Raw genomic sequence first — 16,878 nt, 5'->3', positions numbered from 1 at the left:
TCCAATAAAGAGGGCTGAGAAGTGTGTAGAGCTGCCATTTCATGCATTTTGGCTATCCTTAATGTTTCCAATAATATTCTAATTAGTACCAATTATATGTATTTATGTATGTATATTATGTAATGGTGAAATTAAATGTTAAGGGTTTTGGCCAAGTGCATGGCGCGGGAGCAACTCCTTCCACTTTCTTAGCTCACCCATTGGACTGAAGGGAGCTCCCCTTTATCATCATTTAATAATATTTCTTTCTTTCTTCACTTGAATATATACATACATATACTTAGTTAATATATATATATATATATATATATATATATATGTTATTCATGTTTTTTCTCTTCTCTATACTTTGTGCTAATATTATCTTCTTATTCTTCTTTTGACATAGTTGTTGTGCTAATATTATCTTAATTTGTATGTATATTTCAGGAAGGAGTAATATAGAGGCATAAGAGTAAAGGAGTTATGAAGTCATAGCTACATGATCATATTCAACCACTATCCATAGTTATATTATATATATATATATGTTGATATGTTGATTCTTACAATGAATGAACATGATTAATTAAGATTAAGGTAGTACTAGTTGTTTTCTACTCTATATTTTGTTTATGTAATTCTAAGTAATAATAATCATGTTACTAATAAGTAGCAAAATCATTAAAAGTCATATCTAATATTCATTTTATTTGGTCTAGAATGAAAGTACATTTTTTGGCCAAACAAATTTGTGGGGATATTGTTTTGCTCTTGAAATTTGCATTAATGATAACATTAATATTACTAAACACCTTCCCAACCTTTGTTCATCAAGCCATGAGAAAAACTCATATTAGACTTGAGAGGAGATGAGATTAAACTCATATGGGTAAGGAATGTAAAACTAAACTTATATTTGGTATGGTTTTAGTGAAAAAATTTATGATTAAGTGAATCTCACTTTTATAATTTATTTTTCGAATAATCTCAAACTCTTTAAACACTCTGAACTCCTATCAAGTCTCAATTAATACCCACCCCAATAAAATAAAGTGATGTTTATCTTGAGGTGAAAATAATTTGAAAAAAAAAAGATTTAATTAAAATTTTTAACCTCTGAATTTTAACATACACTAAATTATACTCTTTGAATTATTCTAACCGTTAAAAAATTCTCATACACTATTAAAATTTTTAGATTTATAAAATTCTGTCAAATTTCATTCAGTTTTACTAATTTTGTGATTGTCCATGTACTAAACTATATTCACCAAATCATCTTCTTAAATTTTAGCATGCACTAAATCATGTCCTCTGAACTTTCATCCATATTAAATTTTCCTTATCAAAATTTTAAAAAAAAATCCTTAAACCTAATAATCTCAATAGTTTGATGCGATTTTTAACAACTTTAAAAGTTTAGGAAACATAATTGAGTATATATCAAAGTTCGAGAGACAAATCTTAACTAGAAAAAAAAAAAACAGAGATAAGACAAGAATTTATTTATTTTGCTGAATATTTTGTTTATTTATTTATTGATGTGAAATGTCCAAATGTTTGCAAGTAATTGGTGCAAGAAAATCTAGAACAGCATAGTCTGCACATTACAAGACAAAAGCCCAAAAAGAAACACTGTGGTATGGTGTGGATGACCAACCAAGTCTGAATAAATCAAAATAGAAACAAAGAAAGTAAAAAAGAAACCAAAGGGCAATGTATGTAGTTTAAAACCCAAGTGTTCTTTGCTTTGCCCATTTTATCTTCAGACCAAATTAGTCACCTGCTAATCAAAAACAAACTACATCAATTTTCTCTTGTCTCAAAACAATGGAAATAATAAGAGTTATTAGCAGCAAAATCCCCTTATCTTTACTTTTCTTTACAAATTTAAAGTGTCAATTAGATATAACCGTTAAATGCCAATTAACTGACTTCGAAATTTTACTTTCATGTATGCACAAGTGTACATAATAGTCATCTAGTTGGTATTTAACGGTGATATTTAATTGACGCCTCAAATTTGCAAAGAAAAGTAAACTTAAAAGAGTTTTGCAACTAAAAGAAAAGATAAACGAATTAAGTGTATAAAAATTATAACATAGAAGAGTTTCGCTGCTAATTACACAAATAATATTTGTTAGGCAATAAAATGAAAAGAGCAGTTTCACAATCCAATTCCAATAAAATCATCATTGTTAGAATATGAAACATGTTTTGGTTTTGTTTGTTCTATATTTTGAATTGTTATCAAAATCAGCCATAAAGATGATATTTACTATACATTATTGCCTTTTAATAACAAAGCAGAGATTAAACTACAAACAAATCTTTACAACAGATAAGACCCAAAGTTTCCTTGATGTTTCAATCCAAGAAAATACAGGTAATGAAAGATGTTAAGTATTGGAATGGAATAGTCATGAGAGACCCCTTTAACTATAAGAGGTTACTGAAACGAATCACACTTAAGTACCTGCTACAGTCCCATTAAGCAACTCAGGCGTAATTAAAAAATAGGATCACAAAGAAATCTAGAGAATTAATAATAATCTCTACTCACCATCACTAGCTAATTTCCCTCACCATATTTCTGACAATTTTTTTATTTACTCATTCTCGCTACTATTTAAACGAATAATGATTGAAACACCCATAAATTGCACACACTTATTACACACAATGACATAATTAATCTGAACCATACAATTAAAAGTGATATGACTCCATTCAAAATATAAATGGATAATATTTAATACAGTCCTCGTGTGTAACAAGTGTGTGCAATTTGAGTGTGTATCTAGCATTACACGTAAGAAATTTACTACAATTCTGTTTCAGTCCCAACTGAGAACCTATCACAAACTAAAACAGAATTTCATTTTCTCATACCAATTAACAAACAATAATACCAAAACTAAATGGCATTTTATTTCCATTATAAAGACTTAAAATATGTTACTCTTTTGAAATGATGTTATCTTCAAGTTAATGACTTTTCAGTTTGCCATCATTTTTTTTTCTGAAGTTCTATGACAGAATGGTCAGCCAAAACCTTAATTAATAATGAGTGATGCCCAGATGGAGTTCTAATCAAATCCAACCACAACTTGATGGTATATTAAAAACCCATGCAATTTCAAAGTTTTTGTTTGTAATTTGTTTATATAGTTTCATTGAATGGGATAGGCTAAGGTGACTCTTAGCTAAATTTACAATATCATATCACCAAACCTAATCTTTGACCTCTAGAGAAAAGAATAGAAATCTCATGTGTTCATCCTTTTTTTCCTCCACAAGTTTTGCAAGACAAACAATAAAGGAAAAAAAAATGCTCAATATTGTTATAAGACAAGAATGAAGAAAGTAAAAGTACATTTTCTCTTTCATTATAATATAATCTATGAATGATATTTCGATTTTAGATCAAATAAAGCAGTTTCTGTTAACACAGAAGTAGATACATAAGTTAAAGAACTGTTTTTTAAGAAGCTATACAGAATTCAAGCATATAAAACTGCAAAATATTAGGCGTGTCCATTCATTAATAATCAAATTATACCAATTGTTTAAATGAAAATAACTAAAAACATCACTCTCTCATAATTCCCTGTCACAAGGATTGATATATACATATCATTCAACTTCCACACAGATGTTGAATATTAAAAATAACTGAGAAACTACCTAGCGAGTAGCGAAAAACCCTCAACTTCTAAGTAATCACTTTCAACCATTGGCATATTACTAGTACAATTCAGCAAAGTAATTTTTTCACTCTTGATTCTCAAATAACCTTTAAAATTCTGCTAATACATACATTGTTAAGGCTTGAAAATAATCAACCATATATACCTATTTGTTATGAGAAAATAGCAGATACAGAAACTACATTTGCTATCTTCTCACACCATAGAACTAAACTATAGTTGTTATGAACTTAATATAATACATAATCAACTGTAATTGAAAAATCATTTACATGATAAAACTAGCACTAAAACAAGAAAGAAACAATTTAATTTCAACACTATTCACAGAGTCACAGACTCAACACTAATGTTCAAATGAAATTAGTTCCTATTAATAAACTTAGTTCATTCAATTGCATAACTTTTAAAACCCATCTAAATTTAGTTCATTAGAGCAATTGGAATAAATCAAGGTAACAAGCACTCATAGTACTCCCCATAACTTAATTATTCTCAATTCTCACAACATAAATTAAATTGAAAAGCTTAAAATACAATAATAAGAATACCTTAAAAATACCAACTTTAACAACATTGAAAATCACTCATCAGCCTCATCTGCATCTGCCACAACCTTAGGACCTGATTCACCCAACCAACAAATACAACCCACAAATCAAAAATTCAATCTTTGTTACATTCTAGGTCATCACAAAAAAAAAAGAGGGTTTTGACTATACCGTGTTGAGCGGGATGACGGCCGTCCTTGCCCCAACCGATTCCACGAGTAGAATCAAGGTACTGTTGGACGAGATGGCGACATTTCTGAAGGTGATTTATACCTTCGACACGGTAACACCATTTGAGCCTTTCTCTGAGAATCTTTGCCTTTTCGATATCGATCCATTTCTCCCTAACGATGTGCTCCCTCATCTCAAGCATGGCCACTGGGTCCTTGTAGGGATTCTCGGCATCGAAGTCATCCGGCGGCGAATCATCGAACACTACTCCCTTCTTTCTCCCCATTTTCTCTTTCTCTCTTTCTCTGAGTTTTTCTCTTCTGCAATTTTCTTTCGAGTGTTTTTGAGTTTGAGATTTGAGAGTGAATTTGGGCTATGCAAAGGATTATCTATTGGGCTTAATTGTTGAGGCCCAATATCCTTATTTGAGGCTATTTAGGATTTTTGACTTTCCAACAAGGGATAAGTTGAGGAATACCTCTTTTTTGTATCAATTAATCAAAAATACCCTCATGTTATTTTAGCAAAAAAAAAAAAATACCCTCATATTATATTTTATTTAAATCTAACCATTTTTATGAGTGGATTGCCTAATATATCACTGCACTACACTTAAGTGTAGCACGTGATTTATATTAATCTAATGGGTATAATGGGAAAATCATTTATTAAAGTGGGTATATTTTAAAGAATATAAAAAATGAAGATAAAAATAAAAACAAATAAAGTAAAGTGGGTATACAATGTAATTTCCACTTCCAATAATGACCTTACGAAGTTTTTAGTTAAAAATGGTCTTTCAATTATTCATAGTGTTGTTAATTAGTTATTTTATCAAATATTTTATCACACGTAGCGTAAAATGATAATATGACTAAAATTGTTTATCGAACCGCCCACACCACACTACATAAAATTGCGATTTAAAATCTTTTGCGGTACTATTGTGGTTTATATATATTTTTATTAAACCGCATGGTCGACGATTGTGGTCTGGTATTTGATTTGTCTTTTTTTTAGTTTGTAGTAATTACAATTATTTTGATTTATTTTTTAACAATACAATAATAGTTTGATTTGATTTATTTTGAATTACCAACAAAGGAAACTTAGTTTTGGGGAACAAATTTTACTAAAATAGATTTACATGGTGTTATAATTATATGAAATATTAGTGGATACTCTTTCAATCTTAGAAGAGCTAATTAGATATCAAATTGATTTTTTGAATAAGAAAAAAGATTTTATGATTTAAGACATTCCTTTTTCGTTCACATAAAACTTTATATATATAATAAACTAACACTACGACACAAAACCTAAAAAACTTAGAAGCCAGAAAAACCTTTTAAATCTAACTAAAATGGCTTCAACATTACTTGATCACTTCACATTATTCTTAATTTTCTTGTTAGTGATAATCACTAAAGTCCAATCCGATAACAAAGTTTTCAATGTGATCAATTTTGGTGTTGTTGCTGATGGAAAAACTGACAATAGCAAGGTAATAATAATTTTGTCACTAAAAGTAGCTGTTATTTCGTAGTGTATATATCTGTTATATCTTATAACAAAGCTTATTAATATATTTATATGTTAATTTGTTATAGGCATTTGTTGATGTGTGGAATCAAGCTTGTGCATATAGTGGAAGAGGTGTTGTTTTGATCCCCGAAGGGACATACTATGCAAGCTCTATGGTGTTCAATGGACCATGTAAGGGTCAAACCCTTTTCTCCATTAAGGGAATTCTTAAGGCTCCAATTGATAAAAAAGAATGGGTTGGTCTTGAAAGTTGGATTAGTTTTAGATATATTGTTAACTTGGAGATTAGTGGAGGAGGCTCTTTTGATGGCCAAGGATCTTATGCTTGGCCCTACAATGATTGTCAGACTAACCCACATTGTTTCCAATTTCCTACTGTAAGTTCTCTTTCAATAAACGCAATTTTTGATATAGATTTATACACAAGTTTTAAATCTTTCGATGAACCTCAACTTAAAGGCTCAAATTATAGCACATATTAATATTAGGAGTTTTTTCATTTTTATATTTCAAAATAGTTTTTATGAAAATTCACATAGCAACTAACGTACCAACTTAAATCGCAATCCAAATCTACATATCAACTATTGGAGCAACCCAAACTTAAATCGTAAAAATAAAAAAAAAAGTTAAGAAAATAATATATAGGATTATTCCCTTTAAAATTCGTTAATTTCCTTTCTATACCACAATACTTAAATTAGAAGATTTTACCCACTCACCCATTATAAAAACAGGTTAGAAGTTTGCCACTAATTTTTCAATTAAAAAAACTTACTACAATAGGAAAAAAAAATGAATTAAATGTTTATATGAATAATTATATTTCTAGTGGTTTGATAATTTGATTATTTTTTTCTCTAATCGTTTGATATTTCATTTACTTTACATTCCAAAATTTAGTATTATTGATAGGGTTGGTATTTTTGATTTGAACAAATTTTGGTCTATTTATTTCTAAAAACAAAAATTACAAACAAATAATTAAGGATATAATTTATGGAAAGAAATATCTTTTAAAAATAGATATTATTTTTATATTTTGAATACAGAAAAATAAAAACAAAAGCTAGCTTCACTAATTTTTAGTAATTTAACACTAATTTCTTTATTAATATAAAACAAAACGTGGGCAGTGATATTATTTAAGGAATCTTTATATATGTTTTAATTTGAACCTTTAGATTAAGTTTCATCCAAAGGTTTAGAATTAGTATATAAAAAATTATGTCTATTGAACTCATTCCATATATAAATGAAATATTGATATTTTTTATCTATATTTTTTTTTTTGATTTGTTTGATCATGACATAATTATAGTATATTCTATATAAAGAATGTCTTATATATTATGAAAATACCAAATATATGTCATAAATAAAACTCAATTAATTCCATTTATTATTTAGTGACTTGGACTTATTTGTAGTAAAATTTATTGATATAAAGATTAATTCTTTCATCCTCAATTATAAATTTTGTTATAATTAATCTTTTCTTAATACTTTTAATAATTTGACACCCAAAAAAAAATAATAAATACATGCTTAAAAAATTAATAATAAACTCAAAAGAAAATGTAAATAGGGATAATTTTACAAATACACAAAAACAATAAAAAAAACTACAAAAGTACGGTTTCACGGAATTTTAAATATTTTTACAATTTTTTCAATTTTATTTACAGAAAGTACAATTTTTTATGCTGTAATCTTATTAATTTGCTGTTAAATTTTTGTTATCTGATGTTATTTAAATATTATTTTTACGTAATTTTCTTCTAATTCTAACAATTTCATGTTTTTATTTTACCTTATTATTATTTGCAGTCTATAGAGCTTTCATTTGTGAATCAATCATTGATCAACAGCATAAAATTAATCAACAGCAAAAACTTTAACATAAAAGTATTTGGGTGCCAAGACACAACTTTTGAAAACATTCAAATAACAGCTCCACCCACAAGCCCCAACACTGATGGAATCCACATTGGTTCATCCACTGGAATCAAAATCTTCAGTTCTAGCATAGCCACTGGAGACGATTGCGTCTCAATCGGGCCGGGGACAGACAACCTACTCGTGAGTGGGTTGGCATGTGGCCCCGGCCACGGAATTAGTATCGGAAGCCTTGGAAGATATCCCAATGAAGCTGATGTTACAAATTTGGTGATACAAAATTGTAACATAAGTGGTACTTCAAATGGAGTGAGGATCAAAACTTGGGCTCCTTCTCCTCCAAGCAATGTTTATAATGTTACATTTGAGAATATTGGCATGAATAATGTGGATAATCCAATTATTATTGACCAACAATATTGTCCATTTGAAACCAGAAAATGTGGTAATGGAGCTTCATCTCAAGTTCAAATAAGGAATGTGAAGTTCAATAATATTTATGGGACATCGAAGAACAAAGTTGCAGTGGAATTGAAATGCAGCCCAAGTAAACCTTGTCGTGAGTTAAGTTTAACAAACATAAATCTGAATTTTCCTGGGGGTGCTACTTCATCTTGTTCTAATGCATATGGAACTGCTACAGGTCGTGAACAACCTCCTGCTTGTATTTAAATCGATCTTATATTAATACTTCACAGAATCATCTCATTTTTGGTTAATTTATTAATTATAATTACTCTCTATATACAAATCTCTATGCTACTTTCTTAAATTCATCCACCCTTTGTTTCATCATGTATATCTAATATAATAGAAATAAAATATTTTATTTTTTTATCTAATATTAACTCTTCTTTTTTATAAATAATTTCAATAGAATTCATAGCATTGATTCAATTATTAAAACTTTATTATGGGGTTATGATTTAGTAGCTGTGAGTGTAATATGAATCTTACAAATTACTCGACAAACACTAAAAACGTGTGGAGCATAAAATCCAAGAGTGACAAGGTCACAAAAAAAATAACAATGATCAATAATTAATCAACTTCAACATGCTTCTGTCAACAAAAGCTTTTTCTTTTTTTTTTTAGAAAACATATTCAAGCAACTTTTTGTTGTGACTATAAAAGCCACATTTAATCACAAAAAATGATATTGTGACTAAAAAATTGTTTTATAATGAACTAAAAGCCACATTTAATCACAATTAATGATTGTAACCATGGCCGCAGTAAAATATGAGCCAGTGATGATAGGCATTTGCTTGTACCATTCTTCCACTGCTTGAACTATTGATTTTTTGTAGGCTAAACTCATGAATAACTACACTTTACCGATAGTGCTCTAAAAAGTGTATTAAATTTGTCACATGCTAAAAGTTGGGCTAAAGTTGGTATAAGATAATACCACTAATTATTGTGCTAAATTTAGCCCAAAATAATAATGTATTTGATGAATCTATATTAATAAAATGATTCATATTCATACGGTTAGGATCGATTTAAATCAAGAAAAAAATCACCTGTCTCCAATTTTTCTATCTCAGTCATTTCCCTCCAATAAATAATTTCCACCTATATTTATTTTTCCACCTTATTTATTAATCCTTCCAAACATATATATTTTTTTTTATAATTTATTACCTTGTACTAATATAAACTTGTCACACATACAAGATTGTACACATAAATAGTTCAAGTTGACATTTAATTGTGAAAAATAAAGGGCAACATAAATTTACTAACAGTTCAATAGTTTGGAGAATTTATTACCACCAAAATTTGATCTCGGAGAGTTAAGTACACATAGAATGATAGTTGAGAAGATTTAGCGGCAAAAAATTCTTTAAATAACAAAAGAATAAAGAATAATAATTTTTTATATTCTCAATAAAATATCAAATAACTATTATTAATATAATTAATTATTTTTTCTTTTATTTTACATCTTGTGCATTGAAGCACAATTATAAATAATTTAGCACAAAGTTCAAATCTTCTATTGAAGATGGTGTAATTGGATCAATTCTATAAGTTTGATTGAAATTTATCAAAAAAAAAAAAAAATTGTGTGTATTTGTCCCACCACCACGTTGTTCATAAATGAGTAATTTGTGAGATTTATATTATACTTGTAGCTACAAAAACATAATCCCATAAGGTTTTGGTAATTAAATCAATGCTATACGAGTATGATTGAAATTTATAAAAAAGAAGAGTTCATATTAGTTAAAAAAAAGGTTTTATTTGTATTATATAATTATAAGGTATACATGATGAAACAAAGGGTCGATGGCACTAAGAAAGTAGCCCAGAGATTTGTATACATAATTATTAAATTAACAAAAATGAAATGATTCTATGAAGTAATTATATAAGATCGATCTAATTAATACAAGGGGGAGGTTGTTCATGACCTGTAGCAGTTCCATGTGCATTTGAACAAGATGAAGTAGCACCCCCAGGAAAATTCAGATTTATGTTTTTTAAACTTAACTCAACACAAGGTTTACTTGGGCTGCATTTCAATTCCACTGCAACTTTTCCCTTTGATGTCCCATAAATATTATTGAACTTTACTTTCCTTATTTGAACTTGAGATGAAGCTCCATTACCACATTTTTTGGTTTCAAATGGACAGTATTGTTGGTCAATAATAATTGGATTATCCACATTATTCATGCCAATATTCTCAAATGTAACATTATAAACATTGCTTGGAGGAGAAGGAGCCCAAGTTTTGATCCTCACTCCATTAGAAGTACCACTTATGTTACAATTTTGTATCACCAAATTTGTAACATCAGCTTCATTGGGATATTTCCCAAGGCTTCCGATACTAACTCCGTGGCCGGGGCCACATGTCAACCCACTCACGAGTAGGTTGTCTGTCCCCGGCCCGATTGAGACACAGTCGTCCCCGGTGGCTATGTTAGAGCTGAAGATTTTGATTCCAGTGGATGAACCAATGTGGATTCCATCAGTGTTGGGGCTTGTGGCTGGAGCTCTGATTTTAATGTTTTCAAAAGTTGTGTCTTGGCACCCAAACACTTTCATGTTAAAGCTTTTGCTGTTGATTAATTTTATGTCCTTCATTAATGATTGATTCACAAATTCAAGCCCTATGGACTGTATATAATAAAAACATAAAATTGTTAGAGCTAAATACATGTACTCTACACATCTTTTACATATAAATCGAACACATTCTTCTATGAACATAAATTTTTAGACAATAATTTACGCAAATTTTACATCATTAGATTATAAAGATCAAATAGTTAAGAATATGGCAAAGAATTATAGAGAGAGAACTTACAGTAGGAAGTTGGATGCAATGTGGGTTAGTTTGACAATCATTGTAGGGCCAAGCATAAGATCCTTGGCCATCAAAAGAGCCTCCTCCACTAATCTCCAAGTGAACAATATATCTAAAACTAATCCAACTTTCAAGACCAACCCATTCTTTTTTATCAATTGGAGCCTTAAGAATTCCTTCAATGGAGAAAAGGGTTTGACCCTTGCATGGTCCATTGAACACCATAGAGCTTGCATAGTATGTCCCTTTTGGGATCAAAACAACACCTCTTCCACTATATGCACAAGCTTGCTTCCATACATCAACAAATGCCTATAACAAACATATATATAAATATAGGGTATTTCTACCGTAAGGCTTGGTGTATTGTACCTATGCTATAAGGAAGTTATTTTAACCAATCTAAAGTTAAAAAAGAAAAGATGCACATAACTTTTGTTGAAAAAATCTAGAGGATTATTTTACACTTTATTATATTGTTTGAGTCACCATCGGCACAGTGGGTGGCTTGATATTTGGACTTTGGCCCTCTCTTGATAAGTAATAATGTTATTTTATTATTTTATTCTTATATTTTTATCATTTGTAAAATGAGTAATTTGAGGCATAAATACTTAAATTTAACTTCTGATTATAAATAAATACTTAAGTTTAATTTTTAACAGTAATAATATATAATTATATTTTTAAAACTTCTGTAAGTACCTAACCGTTAAGTGTAAAACTTAATAATCACGTGACAATCCTTGATTTGTCAAAGTCATAAATTATACTATTTATTTAAAAATTAATTTAATATATCAATAATAAATGACATAATAACTTGACATTTAATGGTCAGGTACCAACAGAAGTTTAAAAATATAACTTAGCTATTAAAACCGTCAACCCAGCCAATGACATAATAACTTGACATTTAATGGTCAGGTTGAATAATTTTATCCTGTTTGTAACATAAATATTAAAGTTTAAAATATTCATTTCAACCCAACGAACCCAACCCAACTCACCTCTTATATTATTGTACTAAGTAGGGTTGGGTTGTACAATAAAAAAAAAAATTGAATGGTTTATAGCTTATCCAAACCGCAATCATTGGGTTGGCCTATTAAAATACCTCTAACCCAACCAACCCAGCCCATGTGCACCCCTAATTGGTGGCGACATTGAAGTTCTACAAATAATTTTATCAATTTGAAGTATATGTTTAAAATTATTAAAGCAAATTAATTTAAAAGATAATTATAGTAAAACTATGTATGCAAATAAATTGGTGGCGAAAGTATTTAAGTAATGATCAATTTTATTATAATTAACTATTAGTATAAAAAAATTAATAGCAAAATTCGTAAGTAAAATTATTTTTTGAAAACAAATACCTATATAAAAACAATTCAAATTAACTTTATAAAAAAATAATAATAATTGAAAATAAAAATTAATAAAATTTTTAATTATTAATATATTTTTTTAAAAATAAATATTATTATAATATGTATAAAGTTTTAATTGTATACAAGCAGTCTTATCGTAAGAGTATACATCTTATGTCATAATAACCACACGATCTAAAATGAATGGTTAAAAAAAGTACCCTACCGGTAGGGAACTTTTGCTAGGTCTTACCATAGTCTTGCCCTATAAATATATTAATAAGCTTTGTTTTAAGATATAATACATAACAAAATTTTACAATAAATCTCATTGAAATGGGTGTACCGATATATTTTTATCTTTTTCAGTATCTAAAAAATATTTAATTTAATTTTTTTATGGTCATATACGTTGTAGTTATTTAAGACATATTGCAAAATTTTGAGAAATTCAAAAAAATTTAACACGCTAAAAATAGGATTCGGTTTGAACATTGAATTCTATATTGTAAATTATTCTGAATATGTTAAAATTTTACAAAATGTCTTAAATAATTACAACGTACACGACTATAAAAAAAATAAACTAAAAAATTTTTCTAAATGCTGAAACAATCAAGAGTTGTACCAGCAACCTATTTTAGTGAAGCGTATTGTAAAAATACCCTAACAAATATATATATATATATACATACCTATATATATACATAACTATATAGCACTAATGAACAAATGAAGAAGAACAAAATTATTATTACCTTGCTATTATCAGTTTTTCCATCAGCAACAGCACCAAAATTGATCACATTGAAAACTTTATTATCAGATTGGACTTTGGTGATTATCACTAACCATGAAATTAAGAATAATGTGAAGTGACCAACTAATGTTGAACCCATTTTATTTAGCTTTCAAAATATATATTATATTTATAAATGTAAAATGTTTTTCAGGTTTCTAAGTTGTTAGGCTTAATTTGTGTTGTAGTGTTAGTGTATTACATTTATATATAATGTTTTATGTGAACAAAATAGGAATGTCTTAAAATCATAAAATCCTTTTTTTTAATACAAAAAATCAATTTGATATCTAATTAGCTTTTCTAAGATAGAAAGAGTATCCACTAATATTTAATGTATTTCAAGTAATTAGAGTATAGCATTAATTTGAGATTTTTAACCAATATAATTATGACACATCAATTAAATCTAATTTTAGTAAAATTTGCTCCCCAAAACTAAGTTTCCTTTATTGCTAAACAATTTTTTTGCTACAAAATAATGTTCAAGATAAATCAAGTCAACTAAAAAATAAATCAAAATTATTGTAATTACTACAAACTAAAAGAAAATCAGACTTGCAAAATAAATTAAGTGGATTTTTTATTTATAAACTAAATCAGAATGATTAACCATTTGTTTTAAAAAAAATAAATCATAAGAGTATTTAAACGTAATTATTTTATTCTTTGAAAAAAAAAAACACAAAAAAAATAAAAAAACAAAATACACACAATATTCATAAAAACATGAATACATATTCACTTCAAAAAAAGAAACTCATAAAGAAAAAATCATTAGCACATATTCTAACTAAAACATGCAATGCTTACATTTATTTATATAAAAAACACATATAAGAATAAACCCTCAATAAAAAAAATTAAAACAAAAACTAGCTATGAAATAAATAAATAATAAAAAAAAAAGGCTAATTAAGATTTTTGATCCCTGAACTTTGACATATACCAAATCATGCTCCCTGAACTTTTAAGGTCGTTAAAGATGCCCCCTGAACTATTGAGATTGTTGGATTTAAAGACTTTTTTTTTCTAATTTTAGTAGAAAAGTCCAACATAGATGAAAGTTCAGAGGGCATAATTTAGTACATGTCAAAGTTCGAGGGGCATAATTTGGTAGATATCAAAGTTTGGGAGCATGATTTAGTACATAAACAATCTTTAATATAGTAAAAGTGAATGAAATTTGACAAAAGTCCTTAAATCCAACAATTTCAATAGTTCAGGGGGCATTTTTAACGACCTTAAAAGTTCAGGGGGCATAATTTAGTACATCTCAAAATTCAGGGGTAAAAATCCTAATTAGTCTAAAAAATGCATATATATACATAAAACCTAGAATTCATACTCATAAACATTAAAAAAATTAAAATGAAAGAATGATGATCAAGAACTACCAAACAATACAGGAATAAAATGCAAACCAAAGTGGGATTTACATTTTTGTTTTACTAGACTTTTTAATACCCTTGTTGCTGGTAATTGTATTGTTAGTTGGATTTCACGTGTGTTTAATGAGACTGCTCATGCTCTTGTGAGTTGGGGTCTGCCTCATTCTTGTAATGGTTTGCTTTATTTTTGGGAGGTGAGTCCCCATGTACTTACCAAATTTTTCGTTTTAGCTTAATGAATATGTAGTTTTCAGCAAAAAAAATGATAGAGAAAGTGCAAAAAAAATTTAAAACCGTGACCAAACTATAAAAAACGATCTAGATTGACTAAACTATTGACACCAAATTTACTATTGGTTCAGTCTCAAATGATTTGATCCGGATTAATTAGGGTTTAAAAGCACTGATTATGAATTATATGAACAATCCTACTTAATACTTATGCCACAAAATATTTCTTTTAAAAATAATGTGTACTAGGGGGTGTACATCGGTCGGTTTAGTTAGGTTATAGTATATTTTTATCAACCCAATATAAATATCGAGTTGCAAATATTTAATTGTAACCCGCCTAATTAAAAATTAGAAAAAGTTCAACCCATCTAATGATTTTGTCGGTTTGGTCGGGTTAACCCGTCCAAACTGTTATTCACTTTTTTTATATAATTATTATTGATCTTAGTTTCGATCTGATTCAAAAAATTAGATTTTAAAAAATAAAATACATTATTTATATTTCAAGTTAAAAAATGTTATAATCTAAATTAATTTTAAAAACTTTAATATAAAATAATATAATTGAGTAAACATGAAATAATTGAATAAAATAATAAAAAAAGTAATAATACTTTATAGATTTTAAACTTTAACTTCAATATTTAAATACAATAAAAATTATTAACTATAAAGTCTAGATTTTAAGTTAAACACTAAAATGTCCAAACTTTAAATACAAAATAGTTTGACTAATAAATATAATTTATGTAATATATTATATACACTTTTATTAAAAAAATATATTAATCGGTTTAATTCGATTTATTCGGGTTAATTGGACGGTTTATAAACCACTAATATATTCATTGGGCAGTTTGGATTTTCATTGTATTTTTTTGGGTTGTATTTTTTTCGGTTTATTTGGTTTGGTTTGGGCAATTTGTAAATTTTGTCGTACACCCCATTGTGTACTATGATTTTTTTATTATTATTTTTATGTAGTTTTCTAGTTATAATTTTAAGCATTATCTTAAATTTTCTAATTAAAATTTAAACAATCTCAATTTTTCATTATTTTTTTTTTTTGCTGAAAACCAAACTTTCATTAAACCAAAACAAAGAGTTTGGTGAGCACATGGGGACTTGGCTCCCAAAAACGCAACAAACCATTGCACGAGTGAGACAAACCCCACCTCGCAAGGGCATGCGTAGCAGTACTGTAAACACGAGAAATCCAACTAACTGCGCATAATCCCTCAACTGAAGAGTAAGAGCAAAAGCATGAAACGAGAGATGCAGATTCCAAAAAGGAGAGGAACCCACACCCAAAAGCTTGCACCAGATGAAGATTATCAGTGTAGAGATTAATCCCTCCCAGATGGAGATTTGAGGCTAAATCCACTCCAAACCTCAGAGCCTCCAATTCCCCATGTTAAACAGAGGAGACCACCACTTTCTTCGCGCCAAACGCCATTACAGAATCAAAGAAAACAGCAGCTGCAGCACCAACGTCCTTAGATTTAGTAAAATTTACATAGCATCTAATCCTTCCAGGTCTCATAAGACCCCAAGGAACCTCCTCCACTCCTCCATGATCTTTCCCAGAGACAGAGTTAATAGCTAGCCGCCTATGCACAAGAAAGTTGTCTTTCACCTGCCTTTGCACTTTAGTCAGATCTAAGGGAGTACCACGACGATACATCTCATTTCGCATCATTCACAATTTATGATACAATAAGGTACCATAAAGAAAAAAAATTCCAAAGCTTCCACCTTAGACAGAAGATGCTCAAAGGAGGGATTGGAGAGCCAAGAGACCAATTCCCTACCAGAGAAAAGGAGAGAATCTGGTCTTATACTCCACTGAGAAGCGAACCAAAGATGCTGAGTGACTGAACAAGCTGAAATGAAGTGACAGA

At 28.6% G+C, this 16,878-nt stretch overlaps 4 protein-coding genes across 5 annotated transcripts in view; 2 read left to right on the top strand and 2 right to left on the bottom strand.

Annotated features, from left to right (window-relative positions):
• Window positions 1-1,483: 1,483 nt before the first annotated feature.
• On the bottom strand, window positions 1,484-4,868 carry LOC115711235 (NADH dehydrogenase [ubiquinone] 1 beta subcomplex subunit 10-B). 2 transcript variants are annotated; one of them, XM_030639566.2, is made up of 3 exons: window positions 4,415-4,868; window positions 4,244-4,316; window positions 1,484-1,765 (listed from the first exon to the last, which is right to left on the bottom strand). In XM_030639566.2, the coding sequence occupies exons 1-2, from the start codon at window positions 4,698-4,700 to the stop codon at window positions 4,276-4,278; spliced, it is 327 nt and encodes a 108-aa protein (XP_030495426.1). In that variant the 5' UTR covers window positions 4,701-4,868; the 3' UTR covers window positions 1,484-1,765; window positions 4,244-4,275. The 2 variants fall into 2 exon arrangements, with proteins under 2 accessions (XP_030495426.1, XP_030495427.1); XM_030639567.2 differs by having other exon boundaries at window positions 1,484-1,768; window positions 4,415-4,780.
• Window positions 4,869-4,950: 82 nt separating this feature from the next.
• On the top strand, window positions 4,951-8,545 carry LOC115711188 (exopolygalacturonase-like). Its single transcript, XM_030639516.2, has 3 exons — window positions 4,951-5,918; window positions 6,025-6,336; window positions 7,790-8,545. The coding sequence occupies exons 1-3, from the start codon at window positions 5,778-5,780 to the stop codon at window positions 8,528-8,530; spliced, it is 1,194 nt and encodes a 397-aa protein (XP_030495376.2). The 5' UTR covers window positions 4,951-5,777; the 3' UTR covers window positions 8,531-8,545.
• A 1,469-nt stretch (window positions 8,546-10,014) lies between these two features.
• On the bottom strand, window positions 10,015-14,241 carry LOC115711185 (exopolygalacturonase-like). Its single transcript, XM_030639512.2, has 3 exons — window positions 13,312-14,241; window positions 11,181-11,492; window positions 10,015-10,990 (listed from the first exon to the last, which is right to left on the bottom strand). Exons 1-3 carry the CDS (start codon window positions 13,450-13,452, stop codon window positions 10,247-10,249), a joined length of 1,197 nt encoding a protein of 398 aa, XP_030495372.2. The 5' UTR covers window positions 13,453-14,241; the 3' UTR covers window positions 10,015-10,246.
• An 11-nt stretch (window positions 14,242-14,252) lies between these two features.
• Window positions 14,253-16,878, top strand: part of LOC115711193 (early nodule-specific protein 2) — a 62,387-nt gene continuing 59,761 nt past the window's right edge. The window contains exon 1 of the mRNA XM_061112928.1: window positions 14,253-14,265. The gene's annotated coding sequence lies outside the window, so the exon portion shown is untranslated. The remainder of the gene's footprint in view (window positions 14,266-16,878) is intronic.

Source organism: Cannabis sativa, chromosome 3 (assembly GCF_029168945.1).
Source record: "Cannabis sativa cultivar Pink pepper isolate KNU-18-1 chromosome 3, ASM2916894v1, whole genome shotgun sequence".
NCBI lineage: Eukaryota > Viridiplantae > Streptophyta > Magnoliopsida > Rosales > Cannabaceae > Cannabis > Cannabis sativa.
The sequence above is the reverse complement of the archived record's forward strand: the minus strand, read 5'-3'. Positions and strand labels throughout refer to the sequence as shown.